Below are 23,183 nucleotides of genomic sequence, written 5' to 3' on the forward strand. Positions count from 1 at the left end.
AAAATTATCTCAAAGTAAAAAAATCATACGTAAAACTTGTTAGCATTATTACTAAGCACTTTACAGACTAATACGATGTGGCTGATATCTTGGAATGACGTATGTCGTCAAAGTAAGAACCCGCGTTTGTATCATTATAAAGCTCCTTTTCGCACGCGCGCGTTACTTATTTTTATTTTTTATAATAACTTCGCAGCGGAATATAACAAATTATTGTTTACATTTTCTAATATTTTACCGCACCTATACAGCGTACGTATAGCGCAGCCGTTAAACGTAAACGTGCCCAGTGGACGTAAAGTGCTGCACATACGTAGTTCCATGTAATCATTAATGTAAGTACGCAATTATCGCGTGCATAACGAGCTACGAGAGTTCTCCATTTGCGCGTTGAGGAGGTAGACATGAAATTACCGACAAGTTGACGCGCGTATTTCGCGGAAGAAAAACATTTGATCACGTTTCATATATTTTCCTATCTAGGGATATCTTCCTTATAATATGTCGTTCGTTTCTCTTCACGAAGCGACGAGTGTCTACCTTTGTAACGAAGTCGCTGTTCCTTAATGTACTATACAATGCTAGCTGCACTGTGCAAGCGTGTGGATTATTGTATAATAATTCATTCTGACAACTCTCGTTTGTCGCGTACGAAATCTCTTCTCCGCCAGCTTGCTTACGACTTGAAAGATCATACAGTAGTGAGTAGCATATCAAACGACGTATCAATCGACAGAACCTAAGGAAACGAATGAGAATAAATTCGTCGTCAGTGGAGATCAATGCAAATCGGCAATCGGTTTTCCTTCGCCTTCGCGTCCACGTGATTTTAGGCAGCTCTCTCGTATCCCATACGCCGCGCCGCGGTTGGCGAATTGCCTCAACGGTCACAGAGGGTACATGTACCCGAAGGCCTTTTCACGTGGTCCTATAGCCGGGCCAAGGTATTCACGTGCTGAACCTATTAGTCGTCCGGACGAGATTGGCCGATGGAGATAACGGTAACGCCTCTCGCAAGACGGATCAGTGAATCGCGTGCTTCCTAGTCCGCAGCTTCGATTCCGTGTTTCCCCGTGAGCACTTGGCGTGCGACAGCGCGTCTGTGTTCGGGCGAACGTTATGTCGGGCGTCGGTCGATAGACGTGACGAAGAACGACCGCCGGCGCCGTGTACGCATGTATGCGTGCACGTCTGTGGCCACGTTAATTACGCCGTATGGGTGTCTCGCGCGTGGGTGGGTGCGTGTGTACGGCAAGGTAAGAAGGTACTCCGTGCGCTAAGATATCCAGTGTAAGTGGCGGCTGGAGAGGGTTCGACTTGTAATGACCTAGTAACGTCGTCAGCCAGACAGGAGAGAACGGAGGACCGCGAAAGGGTGGGAAGAAACTATTTGAACCGGCGGCGATAACGTTAATGTAAACACGCGTAAAAGCATTAGTGCTTGACGGAGCTGCAAGAGGCGCTAATTCGTGAACCGATTGATCTCGCCGATCGCACGTTGCATGCGCCTACACTTCTGGCAATCTTACGTCGTATACGTTAAGGGAGACGCGCGGATTAGTCGGGCGATACATGTTGCAATGCACGTTAATTTTTATTTAATAGCACGATTAATAATAGTACAGAGAAAAACTGTACAAAATCAAAACACTGCTCTCCCTCGTTCTATATGTATACTAATTTTATTAGAAATTCTTGGCTGACCAATGTATCTTTGCAGTGACAAACTACATTTTGCGTTTCACTGAACGCGCAGATAATGTTAAAAAATTAATCACGAAATGAAACGTTCGCTTTTAACATAATCCTAATTTCTTACTTCTAACAAACGTAATACTTTCTTATTGAAGACATCGTTCTTTTTATCCCAAACACATCGATTTCCGGCTTGCATAAAAAAATGGATGTTGTATATTTGTGAATATAAATTAATTTGTTATAGCTCCTTTAAATCACAAACTGATGTTGGCGATTGCTTTTGTTTCAAAGAATTGCATGCGATAGTTATGCAGATAGTTCACACGAACAACTAATCCTATATCAAACATAAATAATCAGACAGTATATGTAACTAGTCGCGGGCATACTCTTGTATGAATAATTTCGTACATTCCCGCGGGTGATGCCTATTAATAATTCGTACATTGCGATGCATGCCGAATCCGCTCGATAGAACAAATAATAATAAGCATGCGTGTCCACGTTCCCGCCTGTTCGAATGCGTATCAATTCATTCTTAATTGCCGCTACATAAATCATCTTGAAATTTTAATGAGCTATTAAACGCCTCTGAACAATAAATTATCCCTTTCATCAAGATTTAACTTCTCTCGAAGTGCATCTCGATTGAGTGAGATTGATGGAACGAGTGGATTCCGTCTCTCATTCTAAAAACTGAAAATGTATAAAGATTTAGTAAAACTTTCGGATTAAAAAAAAATTTAAATTTTATTACATAACAGATGATAAATGAAAGATTAAAGATTCTGTAATGTCGTGATATTTGTAGCAGGAGTCGTGCTCTGATATGTACTGTCAATATTGAAGATCTATAGTTATGTATGCAGATTTTTAGTAAATACTTATATCAGAATATAGCTATATAATTGTGCTGCTGTAAAGCAAGATTCGATCGGCGAGAATGCGAAAAATAAGTGAGTGGGCACGAAACGCGTGACGAGGCTGGCGTGACGAAAGCTTTCCGAGTGGTCCGGAGTGTCTGTGGCGTGGCATGCAAATGCGCTTTGTTCATAAATTTTTTGCAACGGTGAAACAAACAGTGGGCGCGTTTTCTGTGCGGCGCTTGGCAATTCGTTGGCCGACGTTAAGAATTAAAGTCGGTATCAATGTGATAAACGACTCGGTAGACTTGCCAATTGCAATCGCACTAATTCGTATCCGGTCGTGCGTGCATCGGCGCACGCACAGAAACGCTGATACGCACAACATTCATTCGTACGCGGTTATGCGCGTCGAAAACTGTTCGCTTGATAATAATTAATAATCCCGTCGCGTTTCCATGACGCGCGGGACATCACGGCCGCGTCATTCATCAGGGAGCTATCTCGACCTCGGTCTCCGATAAGACCGAAAGATTTCTATTCGACGTGGGCCATGCGCTTTTCATCGTCAACGGTTTCTCGAGGGCATTGATTTCGGTCGGCGTCGAGAGTCGCGCCGCGATGGAGCAGGTGGCCGTTCAACCGTTTGGAAATAAATGGGAAGGTGCGAAGAGCGCCGGGTTTGATAAGTGCGCTGGCCGGGGGCGTCGACTCGTAGAGAATTATTCGAACAAACGATAACGCCACGGTAAACACGCGTGAAACCATTAAGGCGCAGCCCGCAGCGAACGTTAATTCACGAACGTTTGTTCGTCGGTATTCGTAAATGGCATCGCGCCGCCGCGGAATCTTGATAATACGCGCGTAAAACTTGATGAATGCTCATTACAGTTAATAATAAAACCGAGGACTTAAAGAAAAGACGACGCGTGCACTTTGTCGTATATATTGACGTCGTGAGGTTAATTGATCTGCTCTGAATCGAATGCGGCATTTTATTAGACGTAAGAATATATACGATCTTGAAGATTTCTTTTACGGCTTCAGAATTAGCTTTTATCGAAGAACGTATCCCTTTCGTCTTGAATTTTCAAGCTGAGTCTTGATCGTAATGGACAGTCCTGAGCTAAGTTAACAAGCCGCTTCAGGAAAACACTGAAGCCAAGCGTGCGAACACGATATCTAACACGACTGATAGAGTGGAGCAATTTGTCAAAGCTGTCGGCGATCGCTAAATTACAAATGACAATAGAGCCACAATGTCGAAGGGTTGATTCCACGGATATCGTAGCCAGGAATCAACCATTGCTGCTCGTCCAAGCAATTGCACCACCAGCTTTGCGTGCTTTTGTTCTAATTGAACGTCGAAAATAGATACAGTCCTTTCTCCTCGTTCCTCGGGCACCGTGAGGCGCGATCACGATCGACGTACACGCGATGCCCGGCGTATCGAGTGATGCTCCCGTCAATACAATCTGTGCTACTGCTATCGGACCCTCATACGTATTTCAAATCCACCTTGCGCAAAACTAAGCTATTCTCGAACGTAATCGCGCTGTCGACATGTTTTAATTAAAACCTAATCTCTCGCGAAACGTCTACTCGAAACAGATTGTACCGATTCTTCATTGTGCGCGCAACGAAACGATTTCTCCACTAGCTGTGTATTATTGCTCGCAGAATTAAGCTGATCAATTGGACTCTTGATCATCGGATGAGTGGACGCTGAAGTTGATTATATGAATGAACGAAAGTTTCTATAAGTGCAAATGTATTACCGGACTCTGAGGGTCATCATATCTATTCGTAGACAGGGATATAAGTGCGTGTGTGCGTCAGGACGAGGGCACGGAGGAACCAATTTCAGAGAAGTGGCTAATGGCAATTAGGGGTTGTATGAGTGGTTAGCCGTGGCGAGCTTGTGTTGGAATTTACGGGGACTACCATGTGACACCAACGTTATATATTACGAATTAGCTAATTCGATTGCTTTCGATCGATATAAATATTAAATATTCATTATATACCCGGAAATGGTAAGAATATATTAAGCTACGTATATCAATTCGTAACTTCGTAGAAATTAAGTAATTTTGTAATTGTAAAACTAGCAATAAGTCAGACTAATAAATATGAAATAATTATTTGTTACACTTGTAACATTAGGATCAAAAATAAATTTTTATTTAGAAAGCAAAGCTTCAGGTTTAGCAACAATAACCGAAATTAGTCAGAGTAATCTCTTTAAAATTTCTTAACTTATTTTTTTAGGTAATATTTTTATCTCGTATTTTTTATGTCTGCATATCATGCATTCAAATATAGAGAGATATTCAAATTTCATATATTTAGATCTACTAGAATTTCTGTAATGTTGAAATTAAAATTGATACTAATGTCGCTAAGGCTAATATTGGTCACATATATACGAAACAAGATTATATAATAATTTTACATCGATAATTTAATAGAGCTAAATAATTACTGTTTTAATAATTATATCAGAGCTACATGTTATTCTAGATATAGCAACACGTTTCCAAAAGTGGATCATAAAATTAATAATTGCTGAAAAAAACTGCAGTTACAAACGAATTATAGAATTTTTTGTAGTAGAAGTAAAGAAAGTGTTTTTTATACATAATTCAATAACAGAAAGGATAGAGATAAGCGACAAAAATAATACTACTGTTTTAAATAACTATAATACACTTATTTTTTAGACGTTATAAGTACGACGATTGCAGACTTTTTGAAAATCAATACACGATTCTCGTAAATTTCAGAATTAAATAATTTAAATTTATCTCTATGTGCCGTACGAAGAACAAGATTTTAATTGCAATTTTTGAGCGATCTACACAGTTCTTTAATTTCTTTTGTCTTTCGTGAAGTGTACTCGTTCAGTTTGCAGTTCAGTGACGAAACTTCAAAATGATTTTACGAATACGTTCTCAGAAATTAGATAGCCGATTCTGTCGTTATTCCGACCGTTTAATCTCGGATTTTTCCTGGTACAAAACTGAGCGAACCATCTCTTTTGTAGTAACGGAGAGTCGTTTTCACGATTTCACTCGATAGAGTTGGTGGGCAACTTCGAAACGGTAGCAATCCGAATAAAGTTGATTAAATTAAGATTCGCCATAACAGAAACTTGGCTTTGCACATACAGAAAATGCTTAACAAAATATAACTTTATCTGTACAACATGTATTTTTTTTAAATAATACAACAAAAATAAAAAAATAAAAATAATCAATACAATAAAAATACACACGTTCTCATATTATAAACTATACTTACATTATATAAGCATTATCTGCCTTTCTAAATGACAGAATACCTATATAAATAGTAAATATACACAACTCTATGTTGCATACAAATTGCATTTGTTGTTTGTCGAAAAATTGGTTGTTCCACTTATCAAATTAGAATAACTCCTTTTTCATAAATCAAAATAAAGCCTGAAAAATAAAGCGTTTTATAGTTTACTTACACGACAACAAAACACGTTTTTCATTGTTGCAGTAAAACCATTGATAGTTCAAATCCTGACGAAGGAAACGAGAGTTTCAGCCGACAAAAATTACGATGTGGAATGTCGATCGAGTGGTTCACGACCAAATGCGGTGATTACTTGGTGGAAAGCAAACAAACCAATCATTAATAAGGAGATTAACAACGTAAGTTTACTATATATAGTATGTAATTGTAGTGATGAAAAAAATGCTATACAGCGAAACGACATCAATCTAAAGGAGGTTATGTCATTTAAATACGAAAAAGAGAGCAAAAACATTCTTAGCTACTACTTAATAAAAAATTCCTCTCTTGGACTCTTTATTTGAAAGTGTTAAATGGTGATACTCAGTCTGCAATTCTTTGACGAAAGCAAATTTATTATATTTTTGTTATAAAATGATGTGAGTAAAATTGAGAGCGACTAGATTTAAGTACATACGATACAAATTTCTTTTATACTTTATAGGTTATTTTGTACGTTTATTTAATAATATGTGAAACAATTTTTTTTCATTTCAATAAGTCTACTTTATTACAGATAAAATTATCTTTTTCATTACACATTCTAAATTTTCTAAATAATATTTTAATTGAATTAACATTGTGATAAAGTATTCAATTATATCACATCTATATAATTTTATAAGCAATTTTTGGAATCAAAGTTTGATCTTAGGGGAAGCTGACAAAATAGTTCACGCGTTTTGCGAAAAAGTGCAAGTAATCGACTTGTTTCCCGAGTGTTTTTATGTTACCTCTCCCCGTTGCGTCTGCCGGATGTGAACATTCGTGTCGGCGAATCTTGAAAACGGTTAACGGAAAGCATTGCTGAAGTGCGCCGCACAATTCGGGGAAAAATTCTTGAAATCGACGTCCCGTAACTTGCCGCAGTTTACGACGATTCGTCTAGAAGTTAGGACGATGCAGTTATTTCGTTTTTCTTGAGGGCGACTTCTCGGCCCCTTTCCTCCCCCTTATTCGTCCGTTCATCCTGTCGCCTCGATCCCCGACGTACCCCGGCACTCTTTCTGTAGTGACAGAGAGTGTACAGAAGTTCACGAACGATCCAGTGGATCTTCGCTTCATAAACTTTCGAGACTTAACTTTCTTTTTCTATTTTCGACGTAGATGCTCCGTTCACCGCCTGTGGCACGAAATGTTTCAGTAATACCTGAGAACGCTAAATTTTTAAAACGTTTTCCCAAATATAACTGTTCGCCTTACTTCAGGAAACTGTTCTGCAAATTCATGTCATGTGTTTCACAAGCTTGTTTTTTTTCACATAAAACTATAATTGACTACGTCAATTCGATATTATAATTAATAAAATAAATAACAATCGTATCGTTTTTGTCATCTGTTCTTAATTAATGTAACATCGTAGATTAGTTATTGAAGTTTAACAATTGAAATGGCAAATATGAAACATTCATCGATGTCTTTGTAATCATTGAATGATATGTATCTATAGCATATTCATGATGTTAAATATTCAAGATAATTATGCATATATATTAAAGTGACATGCAAACCGATCGATATTATAACTGTGGTTGGTTAACAGTAATGAAGCAATAAATGATAATTTCACCATTCACCTATATTGTTATAAATAAAACAACATATAACATAATTGATCCTAATAATATGAGTTTTCGTAGTAAAGTATAACTAATATTTTCCATTAGGATTTTTAATAATTTTATGAAAAAAAGTGTTTTATTTTATTTTATACCTACGTAGTTTACAGAATATGGATTAAAATAATTTGAAAGTGTAAATATATTATTTTTATTATATTATATACATAGATCACAGAAATACGTAAAAGTATATTAAGCTTCGCTAATGAAATGTATTCAGCATTTTCATGTATCAGAATTTTATGGTGACTATGATAACAGAGCGGCATTTTATGCTTGTATCATATATTTTTACTGCGCTATTATTTTATGATCATTTACGAGCGAAAATGTTTGAAGCTCTTGTGACGGCCATTACTGCATATATATAATACATCGAGATATTTCAAAAAAATTGTTACGAATTTTTTCATACTATTACATAGGGAAATACGTTTGTTTATTACATTATAAATTAAAAATACTGAACAAGTTTTTACGAGAGAATATCTCTCATTTCTGCATGCGTGATGCAACAGAAGGTAACAGAAAAATGCATTTTTTGGACTAGTTATCTGCAGAAAAATTGATCGTATTTTTTACAAATTCTTGATTTTTTTGGTTGTTTTTTTTTCATCTTAGAATATTAAATTCAATATTTTTTTATGAAAACATGAAAAAGATCAAAAGATATTGAGATTTAACTCGGAAATAATCACCTCGAGTATTTTTATAGCACAATTCGGCCCAGCGGCAAAAAAATATGAATTGTTATAAAATATTGTTTTGTATAGACAACTACATGTATTTTTCTTTTTTAATAGCTATTCTTTACAAACCTTTAAATCTGCAATTCCAATTAAAAAGTCCAATAAAAAGCGATATATTAATTAAAATTGTATTACAATATTTTTTTTAGAAATACCGTCATAAGCTACTTGACATATTTATTCCACTTAATATTTGTTTGATTTCTACTTACGTTTTTCAGAAAATTGTGATATTTCATATTCATAATATTTTCAATTAATTAAAAAATTATTGGAGTTGAAAAACATTTTAGGTGATTGTTTATGTAAAAAAAATTCAAATGGTTACTTCCAAGTTAATAAGATCACTGAGAGAAATAACTTTGTTATATGAACAAATGAAAGGACACAATAAATGTAATGATTTGATAAGAAAACGATCAATCAGTTACTATTGTAAATCATTATTCGTCAATGTAACAAATAATAATAATCAGTATCGATAGCAAATCAAATCGATATCCAGAAGATAGATTAGGTTCTATTAGTTTGATTCTGTTACTAATAATTAGTTGGTATAGCAGACTAGCAATACTCATAACAAATCAATTTGTTGTCATATATTTACAAATCATTTGATAAAAGTAGCTTGTTAAATTAACAAAATCCCTTCTCTCAATGATGGCTTCATTTAAGCGTTTTTCCATGAAGTTTCACATCCTCTTAGAAATCATGGCTTGAAAAAGCTATGCTGGTAACATTCGGTATGCGAAACGTTGTGACCGTAACGTCAGTTCGCGTACGATCTACCTGCGCAATATATCGACGCCCGTGTGTTGGACTGTCCAGAGGGTTTTATCGGAAAATTCGATCGCGTCGCACTGAGGCGCACTGAAAGTACAACGCAGCGAAGCTTATAAAAAAAAAAAGTGTATAGGAGATAGGGAAAGCGAGACGGAGAGCAAACGAGGGAGGGAAAGGGACGAGTTATCACGATCGGTAGAAGTGTATAAGAGAGTGAGAGACAGCAACGTACCACATTCATCCTGACGAACCATTACTTCCATTCATCGTATTCGCGATACTGATGCGGATACGTGGCTTTTCCGATATATATGCCCGATGGCGCTATCATTAAAATGACATCGTGAAAGCGGGAGGGACAGGGGCCGTGATGGAGAGAGGAAGCGTCAGCGATGTGACCCGTACCCGCTTCGACCTCCATTTCCCGTCGTTGCTCTAAGCATCATAAATCTTGAAAAACCGTTAATTCCCGGCGCTCTTTTATTTCGGCATCACTTTGGCCTAACAGCTTCCAACGATGTTAAATTAATATTAGCAGCAAACGCGTGACGCCGCATGAAAAATGAATTGCGCTTTCGACGCGGGAAATGAGAAATGTGCGAATCGTGTTAAGATAGCAGAGTTCGTTAATGGACTGATTAGTTGATCCGATTAATAGGTCGGATCCTCATTTTAATTTGAATATTAAGTTATATATCTCATTTAATTTGGCAAAATGCTAACGTTATGAATATGATACGAACACGAAGCACAAATTTTCCGAATTCACACATGATTTAACATTTTTTTTTTTTTTCAAAATCTACTATTTTTTGGAAAAAAAATCCTGCGTGAACTGTGCTTTTTTTCTAGATCGATATATTGAACTATTTCAAGCAATCAATTTCGAAATATTTGATTCCTAAATCAACTGCGTTATTCGGTGTGCAATATTGAAAAGATCGATACCAAAATCAAATTCGTTTTTCGGTTTCGCGTGACACAGCTATGTTGGAGCATCCAATTTCAAAATCAATGTGCATATTTAATTACAGTATCCGATTCAGAACAATCAGAGTTTGAGCATCCTCAGTTTCATACCAACTATAGAGGACGATGGTAAATATTTGACATGCCGCGCGGAAAATCCTGCTATACCAGACAGCGCGTTGGAGGACAAGTGGCGGCTTGACGTACAATACCAACCGGTGGTTAACTTAAGAATGGGAGAAACGCTGAATCCGGATGACATCAAAGAGGGCGACGACGTGTACTTCGAGTGTATAGTGCGGGCAAACCCGAAGGTGTACAAGCTCGCCTGGTTCAAAGATGTAAGTGAAGACTCGCGTGTCTATCACGATATCCGCGAGAAAACATTTCACGGTGTATTTGCGTTTTGTTGTACAGCTGCGCCCGCGCTGTTCTCCCGCTGCTTTATGCAAATGTAATTCGTTCTCCATTAGATAACTTGCGTGTGTACTATTTCATGCGTTCTTTATTACAATACAGTTTCTATCTGCTAGTGTGCGAGCATTCAAATTACATTATAATTGTAATTAAGGAACACGGACTCCTATTAAATTCAAATTCTATAGCAATTTGTATGTGGTTTCAGGGCAAAGAATTGAAGAATAATTCTACAGCAGGTGTAGTTCTTAGCGACCACTCTTTGGTACTCCAAGGATTGACTCGTTACTCCGCCGGCGCTTACACTTGCCTTGCCGCAAACAGCGAGGGGAAAACGGCCAGTAATCCAGTGTCTCTACAGATAATGTGTAAGTGGAAGATACCAATTAACATGTTTTCGTATGAATTAATAGCGAAATTATCTCGATCGAAAGTTCACTCGGGTAAACAATGCCGTAATAGTATTGGATTGGAGCGTACGTCCTTCATAACGCGCGACGTCGGTTCCCTAATTTCCCGCTCGCACAACTACAATCCCTCGATAATTACTTAATCGATGGTAAGCAACTCCGCGGTGTGAACAGGGGCAAGTACAGCAAAGTGTTTGTCGAACGCATGAGAAACGAACCCGACTGTTAAGTCGGGGATGAGACGAAAGGGTGGAGGATAAAGGGGGGGGGGGAGATAGGGTGTATAGTTTTCTGTGAAACACGGAACGCGGGTTATTCTATTAGAATGGTCGGTGCCCCTGGTGCCAGCCTGGCGTATCTGCATCTTGTAAATGACCTAAGAGGGAAGGAAGGACTGCGATGCATATTCAGTGTATGTAAAGCGCAGCTGAATATTCATGTGTGGGTGAACGCAGGCTGGCAATGTGCTAAGCTAGGCCGGAGCAGACGTATACGGCGGGGCGTACGTAACTGAAGGATTCGTCCTGATGTTCCAAACCCCCTCGACGAAGCCGACGATGTCGATCTTTTGCATTCACATGGGACTTGGAACAATCCGTGATCACATATCACAATATAATATTATGTACATACGAGTCGCATACATGTCGCGCAAAAGACTTTCCCCTTGCTTTCATTTTATTCGAATGATCGTTCTTTGGATATACCTTCCAATCACATTATGTAAATTCTAATAACATAGTACATATTTATATAAATGATTTTTTATTAATGCAATAAGATACAAAAATTCATTGCTGGCTTTGTATTCTGATATATTTTAAAAAATATATCTTAAAATGGCATCTAATTTAAACGACGAAGTTTTTAAGAAAAAAAATAAGACTGTTCTTGTGCAATACATATTCTGTAGGAGTGTATAACGTAATAAGATCTATAGATTCCCGTCTAAACAACTTCAAGTGTTTGCAATGCAAATCGTATAAGTACGGAAAGCTTCTCGGTCAACATACATTTGATTCACAAATTTAGAAGTTTGTTAACACGTCTATTATTATACATATGTGTTGAATGTATATTTAATCTTGATAACTCTAAATCTAATAAGAATTAAAAGTTAAAATTTACGTGTTCTCTATAAAAGCAGTAATTCTGTTGGAGACATGTAAATTTCTATAATTGTAAAATTCCTTTATTTTTAAAATTGAATAGATTTCATTTGCATTAATACAATTTTCGGCGGTATAATTTCCGTGTGATCTGGATTCTTATCTTGATAGGATTAATAAATAAAGAAGAATTGATTGTTAACTGAATAATTAATAAATACACGTACTTCGACTTCTATACGGTTTCTTAAACATTTATTATGTAACACTTAATCCGTTTTCCCTGAAATAGAGAAAAGAGAGAAAGACATGAATGTTTTACAAGCGAGACAACATTGATCTAACGACTTGCCGGTTATTCTAGAGAAATTGTAAAGTTATTGAGACTGTATCTTCCTTAAACATACATCTGCGATAAATATAAAATTGTCACATCTCTCTCTCTCCAAATCGTTCGAATTATAAAACAATGAAATAACAAATTTTTACAAAAATTTTATTTTGATGAATGAAAAATGAATTAAAGATGGCAATGTTAAAAGATGTTTTAAAAAAATTAACGATTCGATCATATTCTTGGTTTATAAAAGTCATAAGATATACCTACTGACAATGAGAGAAACGTGTATATTGTAGCATTTTATAAAGTGATTTTTATTTGATGGAATACATCGCATTAAACGAAGAGATCGACCTGATTTCTCTATTACTATCTCTTATCCGCAAACTTCGAGAGCGGACGTTATTCCAAGGCGTCTACGTAAGATATCATCCTTTAGTAAACAGACATACCACTCCGGTGATATGTCGATATGTACATACCGTAATGCCGCATCTCTCCAACTTCTCATCTTGGCAATTAATTTAGTATCGCATAGACTGTATCAAATTACAAGCAGACAGTCTCTCTCTATCCGTGATTCCTAGCCTTCGCTCGTAAATCATCACTCCCGCCGTGTGGGACTTCCGCATGTCATGGCCTATCGCAAATACCGGTGTCAAGGGAATTTCCTATTAGACTATCGATCGACCGTGCAACCGGCTGAACGGTGCCGAGCTGCTTCTTCTTCCGTTTGACACTCGCGGATCTCGCCGAGTTATTGAACGCGCCGCGCCGCGAGCCTCAATACAATCGTGCAACGAAACATAATATCCATTTAAATCGTCGTTAGTATTATTCTATGAACAAGAATGGAATGCTGATTGATTTACGATTATATGGCACGACCCAGGAAAACATAAATTAATCAGAATAGCTTTTTATGCTTATCATCGGACAATGAAATTTCTCGAGGCAGAAGAACGCCGACTTGCATACACTTTGTTATACATTAATCTTGACAAGCGAGTCATAAATCACCCTGTACTTCAAACTTTACGCTACTCCATCGTTGTTCGTATAGAAAGGCCACCGTTGGCAAAGTGCGACGACTTTGTTTGCAGATGCGCCGGTGTGCAAGGAGGGCAAAAGCGAGGTGGTGGTTGGTGCTTTGAAACAGGAGACGGTGTCGTTAGTGTGTTCCGTGGAGAGCCATCCGGCGCCATTGACTTTCCATTGGACATTCAATAATTCTGGCGAGCTTGTCGAGGTTCCGCATTCACGTTACTCCCACGTATCAGCGCCCGGCACACCAGACGGCCAGAAAGAGTACCAGCAGTTTCGTGGATTCAGACTGAACTACACACCAGCTACGGAAATGGATTACGGTACGGTGGCATGCTGGGCGAGCAACCAGGTTGGCAAGCAACGAACACCTTGCCTTTTTCAGGCAAGTACTTTTCCGCCTGTACCTTTTCGCTTCTTTACGTTGCCAATGACTTATGCGGTTTTCAACGTGCGATTCAGTACTTCGAGCTTTTAGCTTAACGTGCGAGCATATTAAATTTTCATCAAAAAAGGAAATCACATTTGTGTCATAGTGGATACTATTATACATTATGTATACAATATTTCCATCGAACATAAATATATATAAAGCTTTTCCTAACTTTATGCAAGTTTTATTCTGGTTTTTAGAACCTCGATTTACAAAATATAAAATTTAAATTTTGTTTTATACGACAAATTCATTTCTTTATTAATATATAAATGACTATTATGAATTATTCCCGATATCAAAGTTCTTGTCAAATATTTTAGGCACACTTTCGATAAATATTTTTTACATATTCTTTTTACCAGTTATTAATTACGCTACATTATGTTGCTCATATTTCGCACACTAAACAGAAATTTTGTTAGAAACCTTGAAATAGTGTTTTATCATCAATCGTAATATAGGATCTCATGTTCATCTGATATCAAAAGATTCTCTTTATTGATAGAGTTGAAATATATGACGCTCCCGATCATTACACTGATCATAATTCTTAGTTGTATCGATATATGTATTTGAAAAACGGTTAAATCATCCCTATATACTGCATGTCTCAAATATTCCAGTATTTACACGACGTGCGTCATGTTGCTAGCTATTTCCTTCATAAATTTCATGCATTGTATACTCCGGCATCACTATGCTCCATACATTTTCATTTTGATCGATCGACGGCATCTACAAAGAATGTGGGAGTTGCTTTCTTTGACGATACAAACTGTGCTCGTATTTGACATGCATAGGAGTCTTCGAACGTGTGTAAAGTCGCTACTGGAAAGATCGATCGCTCCTTCTCTATTGTGAAAACTGCAATATAAAAGAATGCACGATGTAAACATAGCCGTTAAACGGTATTGTTAAACTATGCAGTTGTATGCATAATATTATGTGGTAGCTGCAGTATTAAGACCGTATTACTCGGTCTAATCTTTTTCTTATGAAACGCGAGAAATTGAATTTCGCGTCATATGTAACGCAATAAAGGTCGTATTGGTCGACTAATGCAAATACACTTTATCTCCTGTCTGCTTGTTTCAGGTTATAGCCGCGGGCCGGCCGTACGCTCTTCACAATTGCAGTGCTACGGAAATGTCAGCGCCTCTGGATATGGAGGAGCTTGGTACGAAATCGGGAACAGGGCTGGTAGTCCGATGTCTGGAGGGCTACGATGGAGGTCTTCCGATACACAGTTATCAGCTGGAAGTCGTGTCTGATGAGGACGGAGGTCCGATTCTCCTAAATAAAACTGTGCCGGCGGGATCCAACGGACCGACTTTCGAAGTCGCAGGACTAACAACGGGAAGAAGCTATCGACTTTTCCTCTATGCTATTAATGCAAAGGGGAGAAGCGAACCTGCCATACTCGAACCGGTAACCTTGAAGGGTGTCGCTATGTACACGACTGGTGAGTATATTTAACTTCTCAAAGATATTTTATAGTCGACGAGGCAACAATCTTGAAACGTAAAGTGTTGTTTTCATTTTCTTTTCGTTTTTTCATTGAAACGTATAATGAAACTTAAAATATTTTATTTAAAATAAAGAGATTTCATTTTTAAATTTTGAATAATACTGAGTGAAAAATACAAGAAATTAAAGAGGTAAAACCAGCTTTTTCTCAGAATTTTCCATACTTAAGGTAAATGTACGACTGTTTAAAATTGCGATAATCGTATAAATGTAACTATTTATACTAAGAATGTCTGAGCTCATTCAGAGTTTAAAGGAAGCTACGAGAAGTTTCGTCGTTAGCAGAGATGATTATTCTCGTATTACGTGTAACTAGGGAAAGAGAATGATCTTAAGTCTAAAACGTCTCCGAGCAAAGTCGTAAACGAATCATAAGCACAATTTGGTTGACTTATAAAGTTACGGGATAAAGAAACCTGTAGTGATGTAAATTTGCGTTGTAGCATCACATAAAGTTCTTTATGATACGCTCTACATTATATTTAAATTTCTTATATTATGCAAAGTATGGTCGCGTTATCCTTTGCTCGAGAGAGAGAGAACTTATGGCTCGCTAATTGTTTCGCTCTTCCACACATTACATAGAACGAACAGGACTTCGAAGTATCCTTGCAAATGAAATATTCACTTTTCATACGAAATAGAATTTTTGCTAACTGTCGGGAATAAAAAAGAGTGATTGCATTGTATTCATCAGCCGGCGACCAAACCAGTTTCCTTTTTCGACTTCCTGCATTTACGCGTCGATCGTCGGTTGCTGCAGCACAATAACAATCGCGCTACATTTTTCTCGTCGGGTCTTGTTGAAAGCCGAGCGGAGCGGACACGCTCTCTGAAAAATGACGCGGCCCGGCCCGGAAAAAACGCTGAATTTCGCTTTTGACGGTCCATTAACGTACGTTCGGACGGGAGTGTGGTTACGGCGTGTGCGGATAGCGCCTATTATACACGATGATAGGCGTCGCAAGGACGGCGGATATGATCGCAATTTCACAAATACTGCGAGCGAGCGCGTCAGTATTGCAATTAGTCGGTTAACCGACCCCCGTAGTCTCCTCGCCGTTCTCCACGACAGGCTCACACTGTGGTCGGCGATGTTGTGAGCCAGGATGTGAGGAACGGGAGGTGGACGGATGGTCTACCCACCCGAATGGAGGTGGTAGCGACTACTGCTAGTAGTAGGAGAGTTTGTAATGCTGAACGCAGCACAACGCAACCGCAGGTATCGGGCTCTGCGGACCTTGCAATTAACAAAACAGATTACTCTCAATCAACGAACACCTATACCCGCTTCGGTGCACGGGACGTGACAGTTTCACTGGCTTTCTGCGACTCCCCATGCGATTCCATGGGGAAATAGCAAACAGCGTGCGTTCTGCGTTGATTTGAGTTGTGGTCAGTTAACTTCTTCCCTTGACCTGAATCGAGAAACTCAATGTAACAAACAAAAAAAGAAAAGACATTTATTAAGTCAGAGAGTACCGTCATGATGTACTGTCAGGATATTTATTTTTATGAAACTACAAAAATCATCTTGCGATTTGTTTGTAAAAAGATATTAAATAACGCTTTTTTTAATTAAATTTTTACTATATAGATAATAAATTTATTATTTAGCGCTGTTGTCCTTTACGTAACTTTATATACTGCTTAATTGGATTTGAGAAAGCCTATCGAGTTGATTCTACGATCAATGGGAATTAAGAAATTAGAAAACGTGTGCCAAAAAGTTGAATGTATACATATATATATATATATATAATTTGATAAATTTATTTATCAGAAAGAATACTTATTCCCATTGTCAGTAAACTCCTTCAGCTTTCACGTAACTGCAAAGGGGAAACGTTGCTTGACGTCTCGGTACATTTTCTTGTAGTATTGGTAGCGTTAAACCATGTTGCAAACTTGAAAGGCATCAAACTCAAAGAACTTATCGTCCGAGCGTCTATTCGTGCTGTCGCTCGTCGACACGAAAAAGCCAAAACGCGAGAACGTAATCGTCGACTTGATCGATGTGCTGCAGACTGCATTACATACCAAAAATTGCTGGAAGGTTGGCGTGCTCGAATTTAGCTGCAGCGAACGGAAGCTAGCTTCCGCCACTTTAATACGCAAAAGTAAAAGGTTGCTGCGTGTTCTTGTTTCGGCAAATACTTTCAGCCAGGGCCAACAAATCCAACAAGTCTTTCGCGCGAGTGAAGCCAATGCACGAACGATCGGCAAGTATAACATTTGCACAAGCATCCCGGCTGACAGCGTCTCGATCATTCCTTTTCCATCTTGAGCAATGCTCGATTATATTGGACTCTATCCGTGCGATTCCGGCAGCGTAATAGAAAGTCATTGGTAACATACGGTCGCGGGTCAACACGGGGTTAATTCAGTTTACCACCGATTTCCAACGCCACCAACCACGTAGTCCTACCACTCCACATCTTCATGTTTCCTCCGCGCCCTCTCCTCGCCGTCGTCCTTCTCACCGCCGGGTCCAACCCTCCTTACTCTCTCCTTCCTTCCTTCTTCACTAATTCCGACACGCCTGACTTTGCACTCTGGTTCTCTGTATGCGAGGGTGGCGAGGTGCAAATATTGATTTGACGACCGTAACCTCGCGGCGCTGATTTGCCCGAATGGCGGCCTGTCTACGAACCATCGAAGCCAATTTGCGGGCTCTTTGTATTGTCCCCATTCTAGTATTGTCCTATAAAGAGCCGCAGGGATCTGTTAGCGACAGAAGGCACTGTGCCAGCTTTTGTGACTGCGTTTTTAACATCTGCGACTGTTTATTTTGATCCGCGAAATCAATATCCACCATTATTTGTTCGAAGAAATCACAACGTACATATTTTATCTTTACATATAAGATGATAAAGCTAATTATGTGAATAAGAATATTCCTATGTTTGTTCAAAGCAAATTTTAATGCTTAAATATTTTTGAATTTATATACTTATCTGAGATGATTCTGTAAACTGCGCGTCGAAATCTATTTCTGTCTCGAAATGCAATCATGTGATACCAGGAACCAGAATAGTAATGTTAAATATAAATTTATTAAATTGACAAGCAATTTAATAATTTTTAATGCTAATAAGCATCTCTATAAGAATATACATATCTTTGTAAGAATATTAATGCGAAAAATATTATTTCAGAATTTGAACTTGGAATTCCTTATTTTCCAGAACTAATTCAACCATTGAGACTTCGGAAATAATTAATAATTAATAAGCAAACGTAGTATTTCAAGAAGACATTGAATAAGTAACGTGATACGAATTTATACTGATAAGAATAAATTTAATTAAATAAAATAATTCCTATATTTGGTAAAAATAATCGAAATATGTGTATTTAAATATATCTTTGACATATTTTATTTTTTAGCGTAAAAATAAAACATTTGAAAATGTTTTATTGAAGTTCGGTAAAGTTTGTTATTAGAGTAAAGTAGATACAACCGTATAATTTATGCCCCGTACACAGAGAATGAAGGTGAATCTCCACTTTACACTTCTCGCTTATCGCACGCCGCGCATTCTGATGAAAATACTTCCCTTTTCCTTTACTCCAACTAACCGTGGCGGTTCGCACGGAGATCTACTACTGAAATGTTTTTGCGTACCTTACCGGTACCTCCTGTAAGGAACAAGAAGTAGCCGCGAACGAACGAGACGCTAGTCGGTAACGATACCGAGACGTGCCGAGAAGAAGATATGATTCAAGTCGAGAAGTTCCTCTCGCCACAGTGTGGGAACGAGAAAAACGGTAACTCGACGCGGCACGCCGCGGTGGCACAAGAAAACGAGCACAAGGAATAAAAGCGGTAAGGCAAGTCGTCACGGCTAAGACAAGTAAGAAGAAAATTGTATAGTAGCCTCTTACCGTCACCCATCTATTTCGTAATCTCTCATTGAACGTATACCAGCTGATCCATTAGTAAAATTAAGCGGATGACGAATATCCTTTTCCTTCCATGCGTATCCTCAACTTGTCGACCTACGCTGCGCCGCGCCGGTTCTACAAAAAATAAAAGAAATATGTAGCAGTATAAGAAGATATCTCTTCTTTCACTACTATATCTTTAGATATGGTGCGCTAAAGACACGTAGTATGAAAGAAGAGGCAACTCTAGTAGAAAGAAAGAAAAAACAGGAGATAGAAATGAGATACCGAGGATAGGAGGAGGGTAAGGATACTTGGATTGCTAGGGGCGATTTAAATATTCTTGTTGGAGAAACTCCGTTCGCATATAAGTCGCGTAACTCTCTGAAAAGGATTACGAGGATTTTAGGATTAATCCTAAAAGTTCCGTATCAAGCGGAGGATACGATAAACATCGCGATACAAATTTATGCGGGTTATTATTAGAGATATTAAAGAAATTAAACTTGCCTCGTTTATATTCGATACCCGGGATCCTTAAATGTAGACGTTTAAGCTGGAAGCGCGCGCGCGCGAACACAATTATCCGGAGAAGGAATAATTCCTTATGACATCCGACTTTCGTTATCCAGAAAAGAAAATATTTTTCTCTTCCAGAAACCGTTCTTTCCGAAAATCGATCGTTCCCTGGCTCAAGATTCTCACGGTTTTCCGAGAGTTTTTTTGGTATTCTCACGTGCGGTAGAGTCGGTTGTTTGGCCTCGGGGGTTACCACGTGGACGGTTTTAGAATGCAATTCTTTCGAAATTGGTTTCGGGTATCCGCGGGATTGCTTCGATTTGGGACGAATTACTTTAGCTACTCCGAAAAGCGGCTCACTCGCGTCCTGCCGTTCTAGCCTTTCACTCATGGAAAATTTTCGCCATGAAAATCCGCATCCAGAAACTCGTTTCTGTGTGCCATGAGTAGCCTTCGCAGGATGAAGTCTCATTTTTCCATGATTTCCCTCGCCTCGTCTTGTTCTGCAGTATCGTCTGATAACAGGATGACAGGAAGGAAAAGTAGAGAGGAACGACATGTTGATACTTGGGTCAAACGATTCGATTTATCGTACAACGATTGACATTGTTTTCATAAAACGCGCAACAGGCCGTACATCTTCGCGAAGGATACGAGATGTACCGACAAGATAAACGGGAACGTCAATATTAACTCTTTCTCCCTGCGTTGCAGCGAGCCGAAATACGTCAATGCTTATGCAGCTATTGCTGGCGGGTGATATTTCACAACGCTGCTAGCAAGTTGTTTCCGCGACACCGCGAGCGTGTTTGAAATTTGACAGCGTGTGTAATATATTTCACGATGCAGCTGTGCGTTTTTGCGAATATCTTCGGGACATTTTCAATTTCGGTTAAACTGGAGTGCTAAAAATAGAGCTTTTCCTTTCCTAATAGTAAAAATACTGCGTGTATATATTCTTCTTAATTCTCTCGTAACAATACAATCGCGTCGCTTACATGATAATTAGATTACTTGGATTGCGTTGAACAACGAAATGATAAGAGATGAAACGTCGCGTCGAGGAAACACAGACCATTGCAGAGTCGCAAGTTTATAAGTCGTTTTACAATAATTTTTCCTATTATACGACGGCGTTTTAGCGCTATTTCAAATATTTTATTTCTTCGCCGCTGTAATATTCAAGCAAGAATTTTAAAAGATGCCATTCGCCTTTGTCAACAGAAGAGGAGACAGTTCTTTGTAGCGTCAGATGTCAGCTAATAATACCTGAATACAAAGCGCTGCGAGAGTTTGCTTTCTCTGGCAGTCTGCTGACAGATTTTTTGAATGACCGGTAGCACCGTTGCTTAACACAGGCCTGCACAACAACGTCAAGTGGCTCAAAGAATTTCTCCCGGCGCGTTCTCGGCGTCGTCGAGTTTGCCTCTGTCTTATTTACGCAGGTAAGACAAAGTGCATAGTCAACACGACGCGCGGCAAAAGAGCGGCTTGAGTGCATTAAAATCGTGTTTAAGGCAAACAATTGCGCGCGCGAGAAGCGCACACGCGCGTATTTCCCTCTCCCTTTTATACCTTAGCCGTGATATAAGTCATGTATTATAATAATTACGTCAAGTCTCACGTATAGAGGTGAACCGATATTTTTTTTTCACGAAGTTTCGACATACTGCACTCTGCGTGTTACGATCGTTTCTCTTAACAATGTTTTTCTCTCATGTCAGCGACAATTGTATTTTATTCAAATATCGCCGCGCTGAATATTTTCACTCCAAAACAAAGAAAGAAAGCCAAACGAAAGAAAATTATTATTTGCAACTTGCCACGTGAAGGAACATGATGTAACTCAAATAATATTGACGTTGTTACTCTCTTCCTTTTTGCAATTATACGTACTTTTAGAATTTTCCGCCGCGATTGGGCAACTGAACTCCGGTGGATGCATCGGCCCAGCCCTGCAATTTCACACTGGAAAAAGTTTAATTACTCCTGGTGCTGGGGACATATCCTGGTGTAAACACACTGTCTGCGCGTTGGTTGTACAAGCGAGAGACAGCTCTCTGCTCTCAACTAAATTCTTTCATGAAGGGAACGCAGCAAAGCCGAGACGTAATGTCCGCATTCACTTGGTTGCCGGATGTCGTTCCACTTGCTCTCTCTTCCTCTCTTCCCGTCTTCGTTTTTCTTTTTTTTTTTTTTATTATTTTACTCTCAGTCCGCGAGGCAGAGTTTAAATTGGTCCGCTTTCCGCCGGCAATCAAAGTCTAATCAAACTTTAACGAGTATCACGAATGCTCCCTGGGTACCCGTCAAGCCGAGAATTCCAACGATCTCTGTCTTTCGCAGGATAACAGCGGATTTACGGCTCTTTTAAAAATTTCAGCGAATCGGCAGCGGCGCGATAGTCGATCTAGGAAGCCGACACATTGAGATTAAACATGACAAGTCGCTTCTTCTTGTCGGTTTTCCTCGTACATGAAATTGGAATGTCTCGCTTCGATTTGCGCACATTTTATCAGCTCGTTTCGATCAATAACTCAGTGACTTTCTCTTTCCACTCTGCTGTCTAATCGGTTCCGAACTGTTATCACATATTAATCAAGTAGAAACGCTATCTAGGTTCTACTACCAACAGTTCGCAAGGAGCAATCTATCAATTTCTTATTAACAAACTTTGGTCGTTATGCCCGCGAGATGAAATTTTATGTATTTAATGCCATACGTCTTAAACATCTTTTTTCAAGCAAGCCCTTAAGAAGCGTTTTTCTTAGGTACATATCCTCTCGCTCAATAATATTTGCATAATGGACTTTCACAGAGAATTTATTCGCTTGCAATTTACGCAAGCACGCGATGTTTTTGATGAATATACTGTCAAGACTAAAATACGCATTTATTTATCTATACCGCAACAATTAAAAAACCTCAATTTGAAATGTACTAATATTATCTCGTAGTATGAAGTTATTTATTCGTGTCCTGTGCATTTCTTTTCTTTGAAATATTAGAAGCATTTGGCTAAATAATAGTCTTATTTTGTTTTTTTTTCTCTCTTAACATAATCTCCCAAATACTTTTTAAAGACATTAAAATATATGGAAATCACTTTTGATAAATTTTTGTATTTGTAATGAAAATTAATTCAGACATAAATTATTACACACGATTCATCATGTAATAAAAGATCGGAAAATCATTGTATATTTTAAGATTACATATATATAATTAAGCGGTCAATCTAAACATATTTGCTATAGATGCTG

At 38.4% G+C, this 23,183-nt stretch overlaps 1 protein-coding gene across 1 annotated transcript in view; it reads left to right on the plus strand.

The window, feature by feature from the left end:
• Window positions 1–23,183, plus strand: part of LOC108776416 (hemicentin-1) — a 35,740-nt gene that overhangs the window by 5,079 nt on the left and 7,478 nt on the right. The window contains exons 4-8 of the mRNA XM_018543022.1: window positions 6,093–6,247; window positions 10,296–10,571; window positions 10,856–11,015; window positions 13,610–13,935; window positions 15,082–15,448. Coding sequence (XP_018398524.1) covers window positions 6,093–6,247; window positions 10,296–10,571; window positions 10,856–11,015; window positions 13,610–13,935; window positions 15,082–15,448 — 1,284 coding nt within the window. The remainder of the gene's footprint in view (window positions 1–6,092; window positions 6,248–10,295; window positions 10,572–10,855; window positions 11,016–13,609; window positions 13,936–15,081; window positions 15,449–23,183) is intronic.

Source organism: Cyphomyrmex costatus, unplaced genomic scaffold, assembly GCF_001594065.2.
Source record: "Cyphomyrmex costatus isolate MS0001 unplaced genomic scaffold, Ccosl1.0 scaffold36, whole genome shotgun sequence".
Classification (NCBI taxonomy): domain Eukaryota; kingdom Metazoa; phylum Arthropoda; class Insecta; order Hymenoptera; family Formicidae; genus Cyphomyrmex; species Cyphomyrmex costatus.